At 44.6% G+C, this 17,653-nt stretch overlaps 1 protein-coding gene across 1 annotated transcript; it reads right to left on the reverse strand.

The window, feature by feature from the left end:
* Positions 1–133: 133 nt before the first annotated feature.
* On the reverse strand, positions 134–17,641 carry METTL3 (methyltransferase like 3). The gene is made up of 11 exons (XM_038558477.1): positions 17,423–17,641; positions 5,570–5,787; positions 5,075–5,479; positions 3,355–3,530; positions 2,553–2,769; positions 2,150–2,337; positions 1,744–1,782; positions 1,449–1,557; positions 1,262–1,327; positions 1,005–1,117; positions 134–379 (listed from the first exon to the last, which is right to left on the reverse strand). The coding sequence occupies exons 1-11, from the start codon at positions 17,520–17,522 to the stop codon at positions 268–270; spliced, it is 1,743 nt and encodes a 580-aa protein (XP_038414405.1). The 5' UTR covers positions 17,523–17,641; the 3' UTR covers positions 134–267.
* Positions 17,642–17,653: the final 12 nt, after the last annotated feature.

The following is a 17,653-nucleotide window of genomic DNA, read 5'->3' on the forward strand; positions in this document are numbered from 1 at the left end:
GTATAATCAACATTTTAATGCTTTGTGTCCACTCATTTAGTTAGAACCCTTACAACCCAATGAGGTAGATAGTATTCTCAGCTTACATATAAGAAATCCTACTGAGAGATAAGTTACACAAGATCACACACTGTTAAGTGGCAGAGCCAGATTTTGACCTTGAAATCCCAACTATGATACAAACTTTTATTTAAATAAGGGGAAAAAAACTATTGTACAAATAGTACTCTTCAGATGCAGCCCGCAGAGCCATGTAAGGAAGTGCTTCTATAGATTTTTAGGTTTAGAGATGATACCATCTGGATACCTTTGCTTGAACCGAGCAACCACATCTGGGTCTAGTAGGTGGATCCCATCCAGTTGATTTCCAAGGGTGATCCTGAAGCAAGAATAAAGAAGGGGTGAACCAAAAAATCCTATAATTAAAAGGCTTAATATTGTTAAAAGATACATACCTTTTATTAAGGCTGCCTATCCTCTCATCAAATATTCATGCCAATTTTTTTAAGACCTTAATATTAGAATAGTATTTGGTCGTATGACTGGTTAGGAATTGGGCACAGATTTTGGTGTTAAAACAGGCTGGATCTGTATTACTCAAGAGTTAGTAACAGACAACTAACGAGGCGTACTTCACAAAGTTGCTGCCAGTCAGTCTATTTTTGGATAAATAAAATGCTAGCAGCAGGTCTTTCAAAGCTCTATTAACAGGATGTGAAAGATACTAAAACTGTTGACAGGATAAGTGGATTCTTAACCACCAGGGGGCAGATTCAGTACATCCCATAGAATAACTGACGACCCTTAGTAGAGACCCTAGAGAGCAGAGGTTTGAATCTTAAAACCTGTTGGGTCTCCAGTGTTACGTTGCAGAACCCCATAGAACAGTTTAAATACAAGCTTGGATGGCTTATGAATCCTCTGAAGCCTGTTTTTAGACTATAATGAGTCTAATATCCGTTCTCAACCATAAACGAGGGCTAGTGTGTCTTCTGGTTGCCTACCAGTTGGGCTGCACATTGTGTGGTCGTCCAAATAACTCAATCTTGCGAGTGCCAGGAGATAGTCTCTCAATCATGCCATAGATTTCATCTGGTTTATGACTGGTAGAACGAACCTAGGAGAGCGAGGCTTTAGTTAACTTTTAAGTTACCAAAGACTGCAATTCTAGCCCTTTCCATTTATGTTTATGATCAAATGAGAGAACCCGAAACACACCTGACTTAATGCGGAAGGTTTGGATGCCCGGGGAAGCACATACCTCAGCTACGATCACATCGCAGTCCAGACCCTGGTTGAAGCCTTGGGGATTTCCTTTGACACCAACCTGCTCACCACAGAGAACAGATTACCTTATGGAACCCCAGCATTTGAACTTTTTCTCAATAAGAAGTCCAACAATTCCTCTTTCTGCTCAACCTATTGAACCAGGCCCCATTGCTGCTCACCAAGCAGTGTTCCTTCCCATGGTTCAACCAGTGACCTGTACGGCCTGTCCGAATGATGCGCTGCAGTTGATTTGTCTTCACCCAAATAATTTCATCTACCCGTTCATAACTGTGGAACATAAGAAAGAGAGCTAGAGCTTTAATCAGGCTTTCACAGTTTAGGGGTAGTACCATTTACTCTACGAGGCAAGGACTCAAAGGGAATACTCTGGGAGAAGAGAACACATCTCAACTACAGCTATTATCTTTTTATTTCCATCAAAAGAAAGCAACACAACAATCACTACTTACTTACCCCCAGAGATTCAGACATTCTCTGCCCAACTCCATGGCCCTAAAAAGAAAAGGGTTAAACAGCTACTTGCATATCCATATTTTTTAATCCCTTCAAAATACTGAAGTGTTTTCAGTAGACATTCCATGAACATTTACATGCAAGACACCATTAGGGCAACAGGATGAATCTAAGAATGGAAACATAAGATCTATCTATTCTCAATGGCCTTACCTTTCACAAGGAAAAAAACGGTAAATAGAATTTAGGTATCATTTGTGTTATAAACAGGCATTAGGTCTCAGTAGCAAAAAAGATTGACTTAGTCATATAATAGCAGGGCTAGGAAAACCCAGGATTTTATCCCCACCCAGTACTCACTCTGTACTATATCTGCCCATACCTCCATATCTTTGAACTGCATTACCTGCCTGTGACCCAGAGGAAGAGAAAGCCATCATCCTGCAGTACTGGTATGTTGAGCCTGCGCATCTCATCATCTGTCAGGGTCCCATAGGGCAGCTCCATGTGAATATCCCAGGGTGGGTCAGCCATCACAACTGCAAACTTGCCCAAGATACTGACGTCCAGGTAGCGGATATCACAACAGATCCACTGCATAAGGTGGTATTTGGTCATCTTTCCTTCCTTGACTCTCAGATTCATGGCCCCAGTCCCTCTTTTCTGTTTGATTTTCCTGTTCCCTTGTAAATATGTATATCCCACACCATTCCCAATCAGCAAAGGTGATTATGCCTGCTTTCCTACATGTATGGCTGCCCTACTCAGAAGTCCCTAAGCTGAAGTAAGTTTTCTGAGCAGACAGTTACCTGAGGAGGGAAGAGTCGATCTGCATTGGAGTCCCCTCCAACACTCTGTGTAAGGGCAAGCTCCTGGCTAGGTGTATGGTCTTTGCTCCCAGGAGCCTCAGAATCCATGCAAGCATCAATTTCATAGTGAACATATTTGCAGGTATCCATGTGGAAACACGTGTTAAGGAATGAACAGTCACCTAATGACTCATCAGTGTGTTTATTGATGATTCGTCTGGGAATTTAAGGGAGAATGAAAATCAAGACGGTGTTCCAGAGTTAGATCCCACAGTTCAAGTTCTAAATTGTTTAAAATTTTTCTTTTTTTTTTTTATCCTCTCCTAATTTTATCTTTAGAGCTTCCTCCAAGAGTTTTCACAGAAAGGAGGCAAGTGACATGGAAATCCATAAATTACACTAACTAAAGAAGAATTTAATTCCTCTGTAAGCAAAGACAACTTTCTTAGAACAGGAAAGAAGGGCTTTCTGGTTAGAGCTGATCTAAGAGCCCAGGTTCTTATTTCTTCTAAGATCATCCTCCTTCCATAGAACCTTAAGTTGTACTGGGCTTCAGAGACAAAGATGCCTTGCTACTGCAAGAAAGGGACATTAAAAAAACAAAAAATCATCTGTTTGGGAGTGCAGTCTATTTCCTCCCATAGAACACTACTTCTGAAAGTACACCTTCTAAGATAAATCATTAAAACTGTTTAATAACAGGATCAAAGACAGAACCCCAGTGACTGGAAGCAATGTGCTAAAAAGGAATGACTGCTTCCAGGAGCCCTGCCCCACCCCACTTCTCTCCCTCCCAAGACACCTGAAGTGCAGCTTGCGGCAGGGCCGGTCAGCATCGCTGGCTTTCATGCACTCCTCCTTGGTTCCATAGTCACAGAATTCTTGTACTTGGGCCCGACCTCGTGAGCGAAACTTCTCAACAATGGACTGTTCCTTGGCTGTTGTTGTATTTAATAACTCTAGGATCTCCTGACTGACCTGTGACATAAGAAGTCTTAGGCTTAAAAGGGTTTGCAGATAAAATGAGCCCTAAACCACCTCCCTAAATTCTACATGACAATGTCATGTTATAAGTGGTCAATGAGCTAACTTGTATGGAAAAACTGGGAAGGAAGAAAAAAGGAAAACGAACCCTAAGAGAAGAGATTTGTCACGGGTTCAGTCCTTTCTCACAAATCTGTATTTGGGATGGTATTAAAATATAAGCAGCCTGGCTCCTACTACTAAGCATTAAGCTAACCTTCCCTCCCCAGGAAAGCAATCCTTTCTACCAAAACCACTTCTATTTACATAACCAAGACACAGTAAGTACTATACTGTTTAGCTGAGTCTGTGCAACAGTTCTGTAAGGAAGGGTACTCTGGTTATCCTCACGTTACAGATGAGAAGACTCAGGCTCAAGAGAAGTTAAATTAACTTCTTCATATTTACACAGCTAAAAGTAGCAAATGGATAAGAATTCACATAGGTCCAATATTTATATTCAGAACCACAGTGAACTGCCAATTCACCTTGTTTAATCATCAGTTTCCATAATTAATGGTCCATGTAACTCCCTTCCAGTATCCATCTCCATTCATCTCCTATTTCTATATTTGTGTCCCCCTTCTGTTGACCTAATGATTCTTCCAATGATAAACATTCTCTAAATCAGTTTCTCAACACTGGCATTATTGACATTTGGGGTGAAGTAATTCTTTGTTGTATAGGGATTATGCTATGATTGTAGGACGCTTGGCAGCATCACTTGCTTCTACCCACTAAATGCCTGTAGCACTCCTGTGTTATGACAACCGCAGTATCTCCAGACATTGACAAACGTTCTCTGGGGGTAGGAAAGGGAGCAAAATTATCCCCAGTGGAGGGATACCTGGGTGGCCCAGTGGTTGAGCAACTGCCTTTGGCTCAGGTCACGATCCCAGGCTAACCAGGATTGAGTCCCGCATCAGGCTACCCATGAGGAGCCTGCTTCTTCCTCTATGTCTCTCTGTCTCTCATGAACAAATAATTAAATCTTAAAAAAAAAAAAAAATATATATATATATATATATGTTATCCCCAGTTGAGAACCACTATTCTAAACCCTCAACCCTACAGCAAGAACTCCTCCTTGTCCTTAGGGGTAAATCCCTCTCAAAGCTGTAATTAAAAGTATATATGTGGGATCCCTGGGTGGCGCAGTGGTTTAGTGCCTGCCTTTTGGCCCAGGGCGTGATCCTGGAGACCCGGGATCGAATCCCACATTGGGCTCCCGGTGCATGGAGCCGCCTCCTCCCTCTGCCTATGTCTCTGCCTCTCTCTCTCTCTCTGTGACTATCATAAAAAAAAAAAAAAAAAAGTATATATGTAAGGATTGCCTGGTTGGCTCAGTTGGTAGAGCATGCAACTCTTGCACTTGGGGCTGTGAAAGTCTGAGCCCCACAATGGGTGTAGAGATTACTTAGAGATCTTAACAAACACACACACAAAACAAAAAAACAAAAACAAAGCATATGTATACAAGCATTTCCATCTACCCCTACCTTCTTACTCTGTTGTTCCTTAGTAGACTGTTGGTTCAGAAGGCTCTCTATCTCCAGATCAACATCTGAGGCAGCATGTTTCCTTGATTTCTTGGTTGGCTCCTTGGCTGCTTCTGATGCTGAAGAGGCCAGACCAGAGGCCAAAGAGCTCGCAAAGGCAGCTACTGTGGTTGAGTCCTGCTCTGCACGCCGCTTCTGCCCTGTGATAGTCCCTGCTACCTCCCCAGGGCCCTTCTTTTCTGCCACCGCGCCCATCATGGCAGAAAGCTTGGAATGATCAGCATAGGTCACAAGAGTGGGATGCGCATCATCTTGTAAGAGACCTCGTTTTACCTCAATCAACTCCTGAGCTGCAAACTTCTGTAGGAGGCTTTCCACACCATCTTGAGTGGCAGGGGCATCTGGCTAGGGAAGGAGGGGAGGGGAAGGCAATAAGACACTGACCATGAACTCAAAGGAGTGGTATCTCCCAACCCTGTCTTTTCAGGTTATTACCGTGGAGATGGCAAGACGGATGGACACAGCATCAGTGGGCAATGTTAAGGCCAGATCAGAGAGGTGGTGTAGCAATTTCTTCTCTAACTCGGGGTCTGTAGCTAGTTCAGGAACTGCGGAAGCTGTGCTGGGCTTAGGGCCCCCAGACGTGGGCACAGTAGGCACTGGACTATCACTGCGAAAGTTGGGTGACAGCGCTGCCTCTGGATTTCGTAGATCTAGAAGTGAAGAGAAGTGAATAAAATGACAAAGGGCAACCACCATAGGTCTATATGCTCCTTAGGAGTCAGTTCTCCAGCTCGTACTTTCATTTCATGTAGAGAATATCTGGCCAAATTTAGCACTAGATCACCTTTCCTCAATCATACAAGCATTCACTGCTTTGCCGAGATAATCCTGGATTTTCTGTCAACCACTTACCTTTTCTCTATTGAGTATGAGGTATTTTCCTAATTCCTGTGCCTACTGTGTTTCAAAGGAAATTAGCAGCATGGTAGATTTATTTTTTTTTATTTTTTTTTTAATTTTTATTTATTTATGATAGTCACAGAGAGAGAGAGAGAGAGAGAGGGGCAGAGACACAGGCAGAGGGAGAAGCAGGCTCCATGCACCAGAAGCCCGACGTGGGATTCGATCCCGGGTCTCCAGGATCGCGCCCTGGGCCAAAGGCAGGCGCCAAACCACTGCACCACCCAGGGATCCCAGCATGGTAGATTTAAATGTCCATGGGGATCCCTGGGTGGCTCAGCGGTTTGGCGCCTGCCTTTGGCCCAGGGCGCGATCCTGGAGTCCCGGGATCGAGTCCCACGTCAGGCTCCTGGCATGGAGCCTGCTTCTCCTTCCTCCTGTGTCTCTGCCTCTCTCTCTCTCTCTCTCTATCATAAATAAATAAATAAATAAATAAATAAATAAATAAATAAATAAATAAATAAATAAATCTTTAAAAAAATAAATAAATGTCCATACCATCTCCCTTCAGTCACTCTAAATGACAACTGAAATAACCCAAATTTAGGGGCACTTGGTGGCAAAGTATGTGAAGCACCTGCCTTTGGCTCACACGTCCGAGTCCTGGGATTAAGCCTTGAATCTGGCTCTCTGCTCAACTGCAGTCTGCTTCTCTCCCTTTGCCTGCTGCTCTGCCTACTTGTGCTGTCAAATACATAAAATCTTTAAAAATAAAGGTTTTACTTTTAAGTAATCTCTACACCCAACATAGGTTTCAAACTTACAAGCCTGAGATCAAGAGGCTCACACACTACCGACTGAGCCAGCCAGGTGCCCCTAGACTGCATCCTTTAATACTCAAACACAAAAATCTTAAAAAACATTGTGGAAACCCTGGTCACCAAATGAGATTTCCTGACCATTTTTCTCACTTACCCTACTACTTTATAAACCAGGTAGTCATCACAACCTTAACAAGACTTAAGAATTCAAATTAGGATAAAATATTCCCTTTTAGGAAGCTTAGTATCTATGATCGTTTACTTAAAATACAGATGGGGGCATCTGGTTGGCTCAGTCGGGAGAGCATGCGATTCTTGATCTTGGGGTTGTGAATATAAGCCCCATGCTGGGTGCAGAGATTACTAAAAATCTTTAGGAGCGCCTCAGTGGTTCAGTCGGTTAAGCGTCTGCCTTCAGCTCAGGTCATGATCCCGGGGTCCTGGGACTGAGCCCCACATGGGTCCCCCTCCTCAGCGGGAGCCTGCTTCTCCTTCTCCCTCTGACACTTCCCTGCTTGTGCCCTCTTTCTCTCTCACATAAATAAAATCTTTAAAAATCAGGATTTCAGGGACGCCTGGGGGGCTCAGCAGTTGGGCATCTGTCTGCCTTCAGCTCGGCATGATCCTGGTGTCCTGGGATCAAGTCCAGCATCAGGCTCCCTGCGGGGAGCCTGCTTCTCCCTCTGCCTGTGTCTCTCCTTCTCTGTCTCTCTCAAGAATAAATAAATAAAATCTTTAAAATCTTTAAAATATATATATATAATGGGGCTAAAGGAAGATGTAGAAAAGTTTTAAGTCAATACTTAGGATATGGTCATTTGTTAGGCAGCTATGAAATCTTTAATATTTTAGGTAAGCCATAAATTATTATCCATTACCCTTCCCACTTATTTCATATTCAAACTTTGTGCCAAGTATCTTACATATGTTGCTGCCATTAGTATGAGTTTTATTTTGTTTTTTAAAAAAGGCTTAAGGTACCTGGGTGGCTCAGTTGGTTAAGTATCCAACTCTTGGTTTTGGCTCAGGTCCAGATCTCATGGGTCCTGAAATTGAGCCCCCTCATCAGGCTACTTGCTCAGCAGGGAGTCTGCTAAAAGATTCTCTCCCTCTGCCCCTCCCTCCACTCCCAATGCACCCTCTCTAAATAAATCTTTAAAAAAAAATGAACACCTGGGGATCCCTGGGTGGCTCAGCGGTTTAGCGCCTGCCTTTGGCCCAGGATGTGGTCCTGGAGTCCCGGGATCGAGTCCCACATCGTGCTCCCTGCGTGGGGCCTGCTTCTCCCTCTGCGTCTCATGAGTAAATAAATAAATAAAATCTTTAAAAAAAATGAACACCTAAAGGGACGCCTGGGTGGCTCAGCGGTTGAGCGTGAGCCTTTGGCTCAGGGCGTGATCCCGCCCAGAGTTTCCTTCCACAGTCTTTATTATTATTTTTGTGTGTGTTAAGATCATTTAATGTAAGATCTATGTAAGATTTTTTCATCTTAGAAAATTGTTAGCTTTTTAATTATTTTTTAATTTTAAAAATTAATCTCTACACCTAACACTGGGCTGGAACCAACAACCCCCACCAAGACCAAGAGTAACATGCTCTGAGGCTGAGCCAGCCAGGTCCCTTACCATCTTATAAAATTTAAAGTATACAATATAGTATAAGTAGATCTCTACAACTTATTTAACTTGCATAAATGAAGCTTTGTACCCTATGACCCTCACCTCCCCATTTCCCCTCACTCCAGTCCCTAGCAATCAGCATTCTACTATGACTTTACTATTTTAGATTCTGTCTCAAATATGATCTAGTGAGATCATGTAATATTTGTCTTTTTGTATCTGACTTATTTCACTTAGCATAATGTTCTCTTGGTCCACCCATATTGTCACAAGCAGCAGGACTTCCTTTGTTTTAGGGCTGAATAATATTCCACAGTATGCATATTCCATTTTCTTTATCCAATCATCCAATGATAAACAAGTCGTTTCCATACCTTGCCTATTGTAACACCATGAACACTGGTGTACAGGTACCTCTTAGAGATCCGGATTTCAATTTCTTTGGATACCTAGAAGTGAGATTGCTGGAAAATATGTATGGTAGCTCTTCTTCTTCTTTTTGTTTTTGTTTGTTTGTTTTTTTTGAGGAACCACCATACTATTTTCCATAATGTCTATACCAATTTAAGTTCCCACCAACAGTGAATCAGGGTTCTCTTTTCTCCTTGCCAACAAGTATCTTTTGATTTTTTTATTTAATAACAGCTATCCTAACAATTATGAGGTGATATCTCATTATGGTTTTTATTTGCATTTCCTTGATTAGTGATGCTAAAAAACTTTTCATATACCTGTTGGCCATCTGTATGTCTTCCTTGGAGATCTTTTATATCTTGATTTTGCATATTTTGCTTTTTGCCACGTGACTTAAAAGAAAATGAGAGCACGTTCACTGATTAAAATGTCAAAGAGGGGGATGCTTGGGTGGCTCAGTGGTTGAATGTCTGCCTTCGGCTCAGGTCATGATCCCAGGGGCCAGGGATGAGTCCCGCCTCGGGCTCCCTGCAGGGAGCCTGCTTCTCCCTCTGCCTGTGTCTCTGCCTCTCTCTGTGTGTCTCTCATGAATAAATAAAATCTAAGAAAGAAAAGAAAAGAAAAGAAAAGAAAAGCAAAGCAAAGAAAAGAAAAGAAAAAAGAAAAGAAAGGAAATGTCAAGGGGCCTGGGTGGCTCAGTCGGTTAAGCATCCAACTCAGTTATCAGGTCAGGTCTTGTTCTCAGAGTCATGAGTTCAAGCCCCACATTGGGCTCCACACCCAGTGTGGAGCCTACATGAAAATAAGTAAATAAAATAAAAGCATTTTCCATGATTTCAAAATTTCAGTCAGTGCTTCAGAAGTGCTCTTGTAAATGTAACTGAACCTAAATTCTGTTTGGGAACCTAACTTATTCATTGCCACGTTACTTTTCATTACTGCCACAAATAATGGTTCTTAAGGTATTGAGCTTAAATATGTAATAATATCACATTACTTTTTTTTTTAATTTTTATTTATTTATGATAGTCACACAGAGAGAGAGAGAGAGAGGCAGAGACACAGGCAGAGGGAGAAGCAGGCTCCATGCACTGGGAGCCCGACGTGGGATTCGATCCCGGGTCTCCAGGATCGCACCCTGGGCCAAAGGCAGGCGCCAAACCGCTGCGCCACCCAGGGATCCCCACATTACTTTTTTGATAAATATTTTCTCTATTAAGTTTATTTGAAATGAAACCCAGAATCTAACAGTTCAAAGAAAAAAAAGGAATCTACTTATTATTGTTACATTCTGCTTTTACATTTAAAATAATAATATGTAGGGCACCTGAGGGTTGAGCATCAGCAGCCTCCGGTCCAGGGCATGACCCCGGGGTCCCGGGATCGAGTCCCACACTGGGCTCCCTGCATGGAGCCTGCCTCTCCCTCTGCCTGTGTCTCTGCCTGTGTGTCTCATGAATGAATAAATAAAATCTTTAAAAAATAAAAATAATATCTAATTTTGGTTAAATGTTAAAACTCTGGTTTTCCTTCCTACCATCTGAATTATCTACCCAACTTTTCATGCAAATGTTACTTACTATTTCTAAACTAAATATATATTTTAAAGATTTTATTAATTCATTTAAGAGAGACAGAGAAAGAGCACAAGGAGGAAGAGCACCCAAGGGAGAAGAAGGAAGGTCCCTACTGAGCAAGGAGCCTGACATGGGGCTCCATCCCAGGACCCTGGGATCCTGACCTGAGATGAAGGCAAACACCTAACTGACTGAGCCATCCAATCATCCAGGCACCTGCAAAATAGACATTTTTTTCATCTAGATTTTGAACACTCTATCGCACATTATCTCAGTGAGAAAAAGTAGTGATTTTGCTCCAATTTTATTGTCAATGAATGAACTAAAATTGTGCTTTATAATTAACCTACTGCTACTCTCAAGAATATAATCATATAAACATTTCTTCTTCATATACAGTTTCCACTTTCTCCACTTAGTAAATGAATTTAGCTTTTTTAAAAAGATTTTAAGTAATCTCTACACCCAATGTGGGGCTCGAACTTAAAACCCCGTGATCAATTGAGCCATCTAGGTACCCATAGATATGTTTTGACTTATGTGTAATTTTTCTTTAAGATTTTATTTTATTTATTCATGAGAGACACAGAGAGAGAAAGAGAGGCAGAGACACAGGCAGAGGGAGAAGCAGGCTCCATGCAGGGAGCCTGATGTGGGACTCGATTCCAGGACCCCGGGGTCAAGCCCTGGGCCGGAGGCTGCTGATGCTCAACCACTGAGCCACCCATGTGTTCCTAGAGCTTATTCTTTGGTTAAAAGCTCCACTGAAGAGAAACAAAATATTAGCTCAAGAACATAAAAATATGGACAGTCAATTAATATAACACTATATGTTAATTATACTGTAAGTGTATACACACACACATATATAGCCAGTCTACTAATGTGCTTATTCCTAAAATATCAACATCTATGTGCACATCTTCAGTCCCACTGATGAAACATACTGAGCAGTTCACATATTTACCATGTTCTAAGCCTGGCCAACTCTATTTGTTTCAATTAAAATGAAATAAAAATTTATTCACAGTAATCATCTTCATCTGAAAAAGCTGTACTTTGGGCACCTGGGTGGTTCAGTCGGTTAACCATCTGACTTTGGCCCAGGTCATGATCTCAGGGTCCTGGGATCGAGCCCCATGTTGGGCTTCCTGCTCAGCGAGTAGTCTGTCCCTCTCCCTGCTTATGCTCTCTCTCTCTCTCTCTCTCTCAAATAAATAATCTTTAAAAAAAAAAAAGCTGTATTTATTTATCTCTATGGAAAAGTTTGGTGAGGGCACCTAGATGGCACAGTGGGTTAAGCATCTGATTCTTGGTTTCAGCTCACATCTCAGTCTTAGGCATGAGACGGAGCCTCACAAAGGGCTCTGTGCTTAGTGTGGAGTCTGCTTCAGGCTCTCTCCACCACTCCCCCATCCCCACGTGCACTCACATCCTCTAAAATAAATAAATCCTTTAAAAAAAATATGGTGGGATCCCTGCGTGGCGCAGCGGTTTGGCGCCTGCCTTTGGCCCAGGGCGCAATCCTGGAGACCCAGGATCGAATCCCACATCGGGCTCCTGGTGCATGGAGCCTGCCTCTCTCTCTGCCTGTGTCTCTGCCTCTCTCTCTCTCTGTGACTATCATAAATAAATAAAAAATTAAAAAAATAAAAATAAAAATAAAAAAAATATGGTGATTCTTCAAAAAACTGAAAATAGGGGGCACCTGAGTGGCTCAGTTGGTTAAACGACAACTCTTGGTTTCAGATCAGGTCATGATCCCAGGGTTGTGACATCGAGCCCCGTGTTGGGCTCTGTGAGCATGGAGTCTGCTGGAGATTCTGCAGCACCACCTCCCCGTGCCCACCCCCAGCTTCCCCTCCATACCCACTCATACACATTCTAAAATTAATCAATTAAATCTTTTTAAAAATCAAAAGTAGAATTACCATATGATCCAGCAATTTCACTTCTGGATATACATCCAAAAAATTTGAAGCTGGATTTTTTTTTTAAGATTTTATTTATTTACTCATGAGAGACGCAAAGAGAGGCAGAGACACAGGCAGAGGGAAAAGCAGGCTCCCTCCGGGAGCCTGATGCAGAACTCGATCCCAGGACCCCAGGATCACGCCCTGAGCCAAACACTCAGCTAAGGATGGACACTCAACCACTGAGCCACCCAGGCACCCCAAAGCTGGATCTTTGAGATAAAGAGATTTGTACACTGATGCTTATAGCTGCATTATTTACAATAGCCAAAAGCTGGAGTGAACCCAAGTGTCCACCGCAAGATAAATGGATAAACAAAATTTAGTATAAACAGAGGCATGGGGGGGGGCTCAGTTGGTTAAATTGCTACCTTGGCTCAGGTCCTGATCCCAGGGTCCTGAAATCAAGCCCTGCATCAGTGTCCCTGCTCAGCAGGGAGTCTGCTTCCCCCTTTCCCTCTGCCCCTCCTCCTGCTAGTGCTTTCTTTTGCTATTTCTCTCAAATAAATAAATAAAATCTTTTTTTAAATGTGGTAGAAGCATAAAATGGAATCTTCTTTGGCCTTAAAAAGTGAAGAAACTCTGACACATGATACAACAGGATGAATCTTGAAGACATTGTGCTAAGTGAAATAAGCAAGCCACAAAAAGACAAACACATTAGGATTCTGTTTATATGAGGTATGCATAGAGTAGACAAACTCATTGAAACAAAAAGTGGGACGATGGTTGCCAGGGACTATGCAGGAAGGGAAAATAGGGAGTTATTGTTTAATGTGTACAGAATTTCAGTTTTGCATGAAAAAGTTCTGGAGACTGGTCGCACAACAATGTGAATATACTTCAAGCTACTGAACTAGACACTTAAAAATGGTTAAGATGGCAAATTTTTTGTGTATTTTGCCACAATTGAAAAAAAAAGCTGTACTTTATTTTTTTTAAATTTTTATTTATTTATGATAGTCACACAGAGAGAGAGAGAGAGAGAGAGGCAGAGATACAGGCAGAGGGAGAAGCAGGCTCCATGCACCAGGAGCCCGACGTGGGATTCGATCCTGGGTCTCCAGGATCGCGCCCTGGGCCAAAGGCAGGCCCCAAACCGCTGCGCCACCCAGGGATCTCAAGCTGTACTTTAAAAATGTCAAACTAGGGCATCTGAGTAGCTCAGTGATTGAATGTCTGCCTTTGGCTCAGGTCATGATCCTGGGTCCTGGGAAGAGAGTCCCGCATCATGCTCCTCGCAGGGAACCTGCTTCTCCCTCTGCTTATGTCTCTGTGTCTCTCAAGAATAAATAAAATCAGGATGCCTGAGTGGCTCAGTGGTTGAGCCTCTGCCTTCAGCTCAGGGCATGATTCCAGGGTCCAGGATCAGGTTCCCCGCAGGGAGCCTGCTTCTCCCTCTGCCTGTGTCTCTGCCTCTCTCTCTGTGTCTCTCATGAATAAATAAATAAAATCTTTTTTTCTTTTTTTTTTTAATTTTTATTTATTTATGATAGTCACAGAGAGAGAGAGAGAGGCAGAGACACAGGCAGAGGGAGAAGCAGGCCCCATGCACCGAGAGCCCGACGTGGGATCCGATCCCGGGTCTCCAGGATCGCACCCTGGGCCAAAGGCAGGCGCCAAACCGCTGCGCCACCCAGGGATCCCTAAATAAATAAAATCTTAAAAAAAAAAAAAAAAAAAAAAAAGAATAAATAGAATCTTAAAAAGAGGGCAGCCTGGGTGGCTCAGTGTTTTAGCGCCGCCTTCAGCCCAGGGCGTGATCCTGGAGACCCAGGATCAAGTCCCACGTCGGGCTCCCTGCATAGAGCCTGCTTCTGTCTCTGCCTCTCTCTGTGTGTCTCTCATGAATAAATAAATAAATCTTTAAAAAAAAAAAAAGTTGAGAAAGGGCAAGTAGAGGAAGAGGTACAAGTCCCATATGATAAGGGATTAATTAGTAGTCACTTTTTTAAATAAAGATTTTTATTTATTTGATAGAATATGCCCAAGACAGAACAAGCAGAGGGAGAGAGAAAAGCAGACTCTCCACTGAGCAGGGAGCCTGATATGGGGCTTGAGCCGAGGACCCTGAGATTATGACATGAGCTGAATTCAGGCAGCTGCTTAACCAACTGAGCCACGCAAGGTGCCCCTAATTACTAGTCAATTTTAAGGTCCATTTCACTTTTCTAAGATAATAATCACACTTTGGTATTTGGGGCCATTTGCAAACCTAATTACTAGAGTGTCAATACTTCATATAGGTTCTTGCTAAGCATGTTTAATAATTTTAACAAGATTGTATTCTCCCTTGAATGTAAATATATAGTTTTTTGGTTATAAATCTCTCGGCTTGTACACCCACTTCATAATATAAAGTTAAGATTCCTAGTACATCTGCCTAAATAACATGGTTAAGACTTCTACAAAATATTTTTTAGGTTGTGCTTAAACATACATTGTCTTCTGGCCCAGAGCTTTGCTGGCCTGTTTGGTACTGTGGGAATAGGGATAAAACACACGATATAAACTAGCCTATCACTGTTCGTTCTTTCTGGAGGGAGGGAGTGGGGGGAGGGAGGGAGGGAGGGGAGGGGGAGGGAGGGAGGGAGGGCGGGAGGGAGGTGCGGGCGAGGGAGGAGGAGGGAGGGCGTGAGGGAGGGACGGGGAGGAGGAGGGGGGAGTGGTGTAGGAGGTGAGGGAGTCGGAGGGGGGGGAATATGTGCGGCCGGCCTCCATTACTTCCTTACTTCCTCTTCTTCCTTCCTTCCTTCCTTCCTTCCTTTCTTTTTAAAGACTTTATTTATTTATTCATGAGAGACACACGGAGAGAGGCAGAGGCACAGGCAGACGGAGAAGGAGGCTCCATGCGGGGACCTGATGCGGAACTTGATCCCAGGACCCTGGGATCATGACCTGAGCCAAAAGGAGATGCTAAATCACTGAGCCACCCGGGCGGCCCCTGTTCTTCCTTCTAATCAATTTGGTTATTCCCAAGAATCTATTTCTTTGAGTCACAGAGAGAAAGAGCATGAGCTGGGGTTGGGCAGAGGAAGAAGTTGACTCCTTGCTAAGCAGGGAGCCTGATGTGTGGCTCAGGTCCTGGGATCCTGAGCCACACAGGCACCCTCCAAAGAATCTGTATCTTTGAGCATTAGGATTCTTAGGAAAACATGAGACACACTCTGCTGGTTTATTAATCAAGATTTCATGTAAGATATAACCAAAGGTGGGGATCCCTGGGTGGCTCAGCGGTTTGGTGCCTGCCTTTGGCCCAGGACATGATCTTGGAGTCCCAGGATCAAGTCCTGCATCGGGCTCCCTGCATGGAGCCTGCTTCTCCCTCCTCCTGTGTCTCTGCCTCTCTCTCTATGTCTATCATAAATAAGTAAATAAATAAGTCTTTAAAAAAATAAATAAAATAGAATGTATTCAGATCATTAATGACTACAAATACCATGGACAAAAAAAATCATTGGGAGACCTTCCTTAGTTTGGCTTTTTTTTTGTTTTGTTTTTTGGAGATTTATTTATTCATGAAAGACACACTTTTCCCTTCCCTGTCTGCAGTTCGTGGATTCATCCAGTCATTTTACATATTATCATAGCGTCATTCTGAATTTTTATAAGCATCAATCCTTGATCCCCAACTAAATTCTGATTCCGAGAGCAGGAAGGATGTGTCTAACTTTGTCTATCTACACATATGCCCACAGTGCAAATACTCAAGACATGTTTGTCTATTATGATGTCAGAGTCCTGACAAGACACCTATTTTCAGCGGCCATAACGCAAGCACACGCACCGAGAGGGAGCAAGGCCCGATGTAGTGGGGGGACTGCATCCTACTGCAGCCTGGGACACATTGCCACAGGGTGGCAGGGATTCGCTCTCCTTGCTCAGCCTCCTGGCTGATTTGCCTTAAATGATCCAGAGCTTGTGCTGGGGAGAGAGGCGGCTGCAACTGCACAATCTTTTGAGGCTCCTTCAAGTTTTAGGATGACAAGTGGCAAGAGGAGGGCAGGAAAAGTTTAAAAACAGGAGAAACACTGTGGCGCTGGGGTGGCTCAGCGGTAGAGCACCTGCCTTGGGCTCAGGGCCTGACCCGGGGTCCTGGGATGGAGTCCCGCGTTGGGCTGCCTGCGTGGAGCCTGCTTCTCCCTCTGCCTGTGTCTCTGCCTGTGTATGTGTCTCTCAGGAATAAATAAATAGAATCTTTTAAAAATCATAATAATAATAAATAAAAACATAAAACATAGGGCAGCCCTGGTGGCCCAATGGTTGGGCATCTGCCTTCAGCCCAGGTCGTGACCCAGGGTCCTGGGATGGAGTCCCGCGTCCGGCTCCGTGCGGCTCCCTGCGTGAAGCCTGCTTCTCCCTCTGCCTGTGTGTGTCTCTCAGGAATAAATAAATAAAATCTTTTAAAAAATCACAATAATAATAAATAAAAACATAAAACATAGGGCAGCCCTGGTGGCCCAGCGGTTGGGCATCTGCCTTCAGCCCAGGTCGTGACCCCGGGTCGCGGGATCGAGTCCCCCGTCGGGCTCCCCACAGGGAGCCTGCTTCTCCCTCTGCCCGCATCTCCGCCTCTCTCTCTGTGTCTCTCGTAGATAAACGAATAAAATCTTTAAAAACAAAACCCATAAACATCCATTTTCAGGTTTCTGCTCGAGATGCAAACGGCCGGGGCAGCGCGGGGACCCCAGGCCCCGGCAGGTCTGCGGCCCGAGCCGTCCTCACCTCACGGCGCCCACAGGGGCCAGGCGGCGGCCGCCGCAAGCCGTCGCCCTCCCGGGGGAGAACGAGGCGCCACAGCAGAAGACAACGGGGGCCTTCCTGCTCCGGGGGGCGGGCGCGAGAGGCGCGGCACAGGCGACGCACGGCGGCCTGGGGGCCCGGGGGCCGAGTACCGCCCCCGCGCAGCGACCCCGCGCAGCGACCCCGCGGGCGTGAAGGCCGCGGGGAGCGCCGCGGCCGAGGGCTCTCTCGCTCCGGGCCCCTGCCCCCGCCCTCGCCCCCGCCCCCGCCCCGCGCCGGCCCACGCCCCGCGCCTCACCCAGGTGCCCCGAGTCCTGCTTCCGCCTCCGCTGCAGCCTCTCTCGCAGCGAGTCCAGCTGCTTCTTGTGGGCCTGGATCGAGCTCCACGTGTCCGACATCCTCGTCTTTCGGCCGAAGGCGCCTCGAATCCGGCGCGCGGGCTAGCGCCTCCCGGGGCGGCCGCGGGAATCGTGGCGGCCGCGCGCCGACGCCCCCGGGCTCGCCGGAAACGGCCGGGGCCACGCGCTCG

This window comes from Canis lupus, chromosome 15, assembly GCF_011100685.1.
Source record: "Canis lupus familiaris isolate Mischka breed German Shepherd chromosome 15, alternate assembly UU_Cfam_GSD_1.0, whole genome shotgun sequence".
NCBI classification, from domain to species: Eukaryota; Metazoa; Chordata; class Mammalia; order Carnivora; family Canidae; genus Canis; species Canis lupus.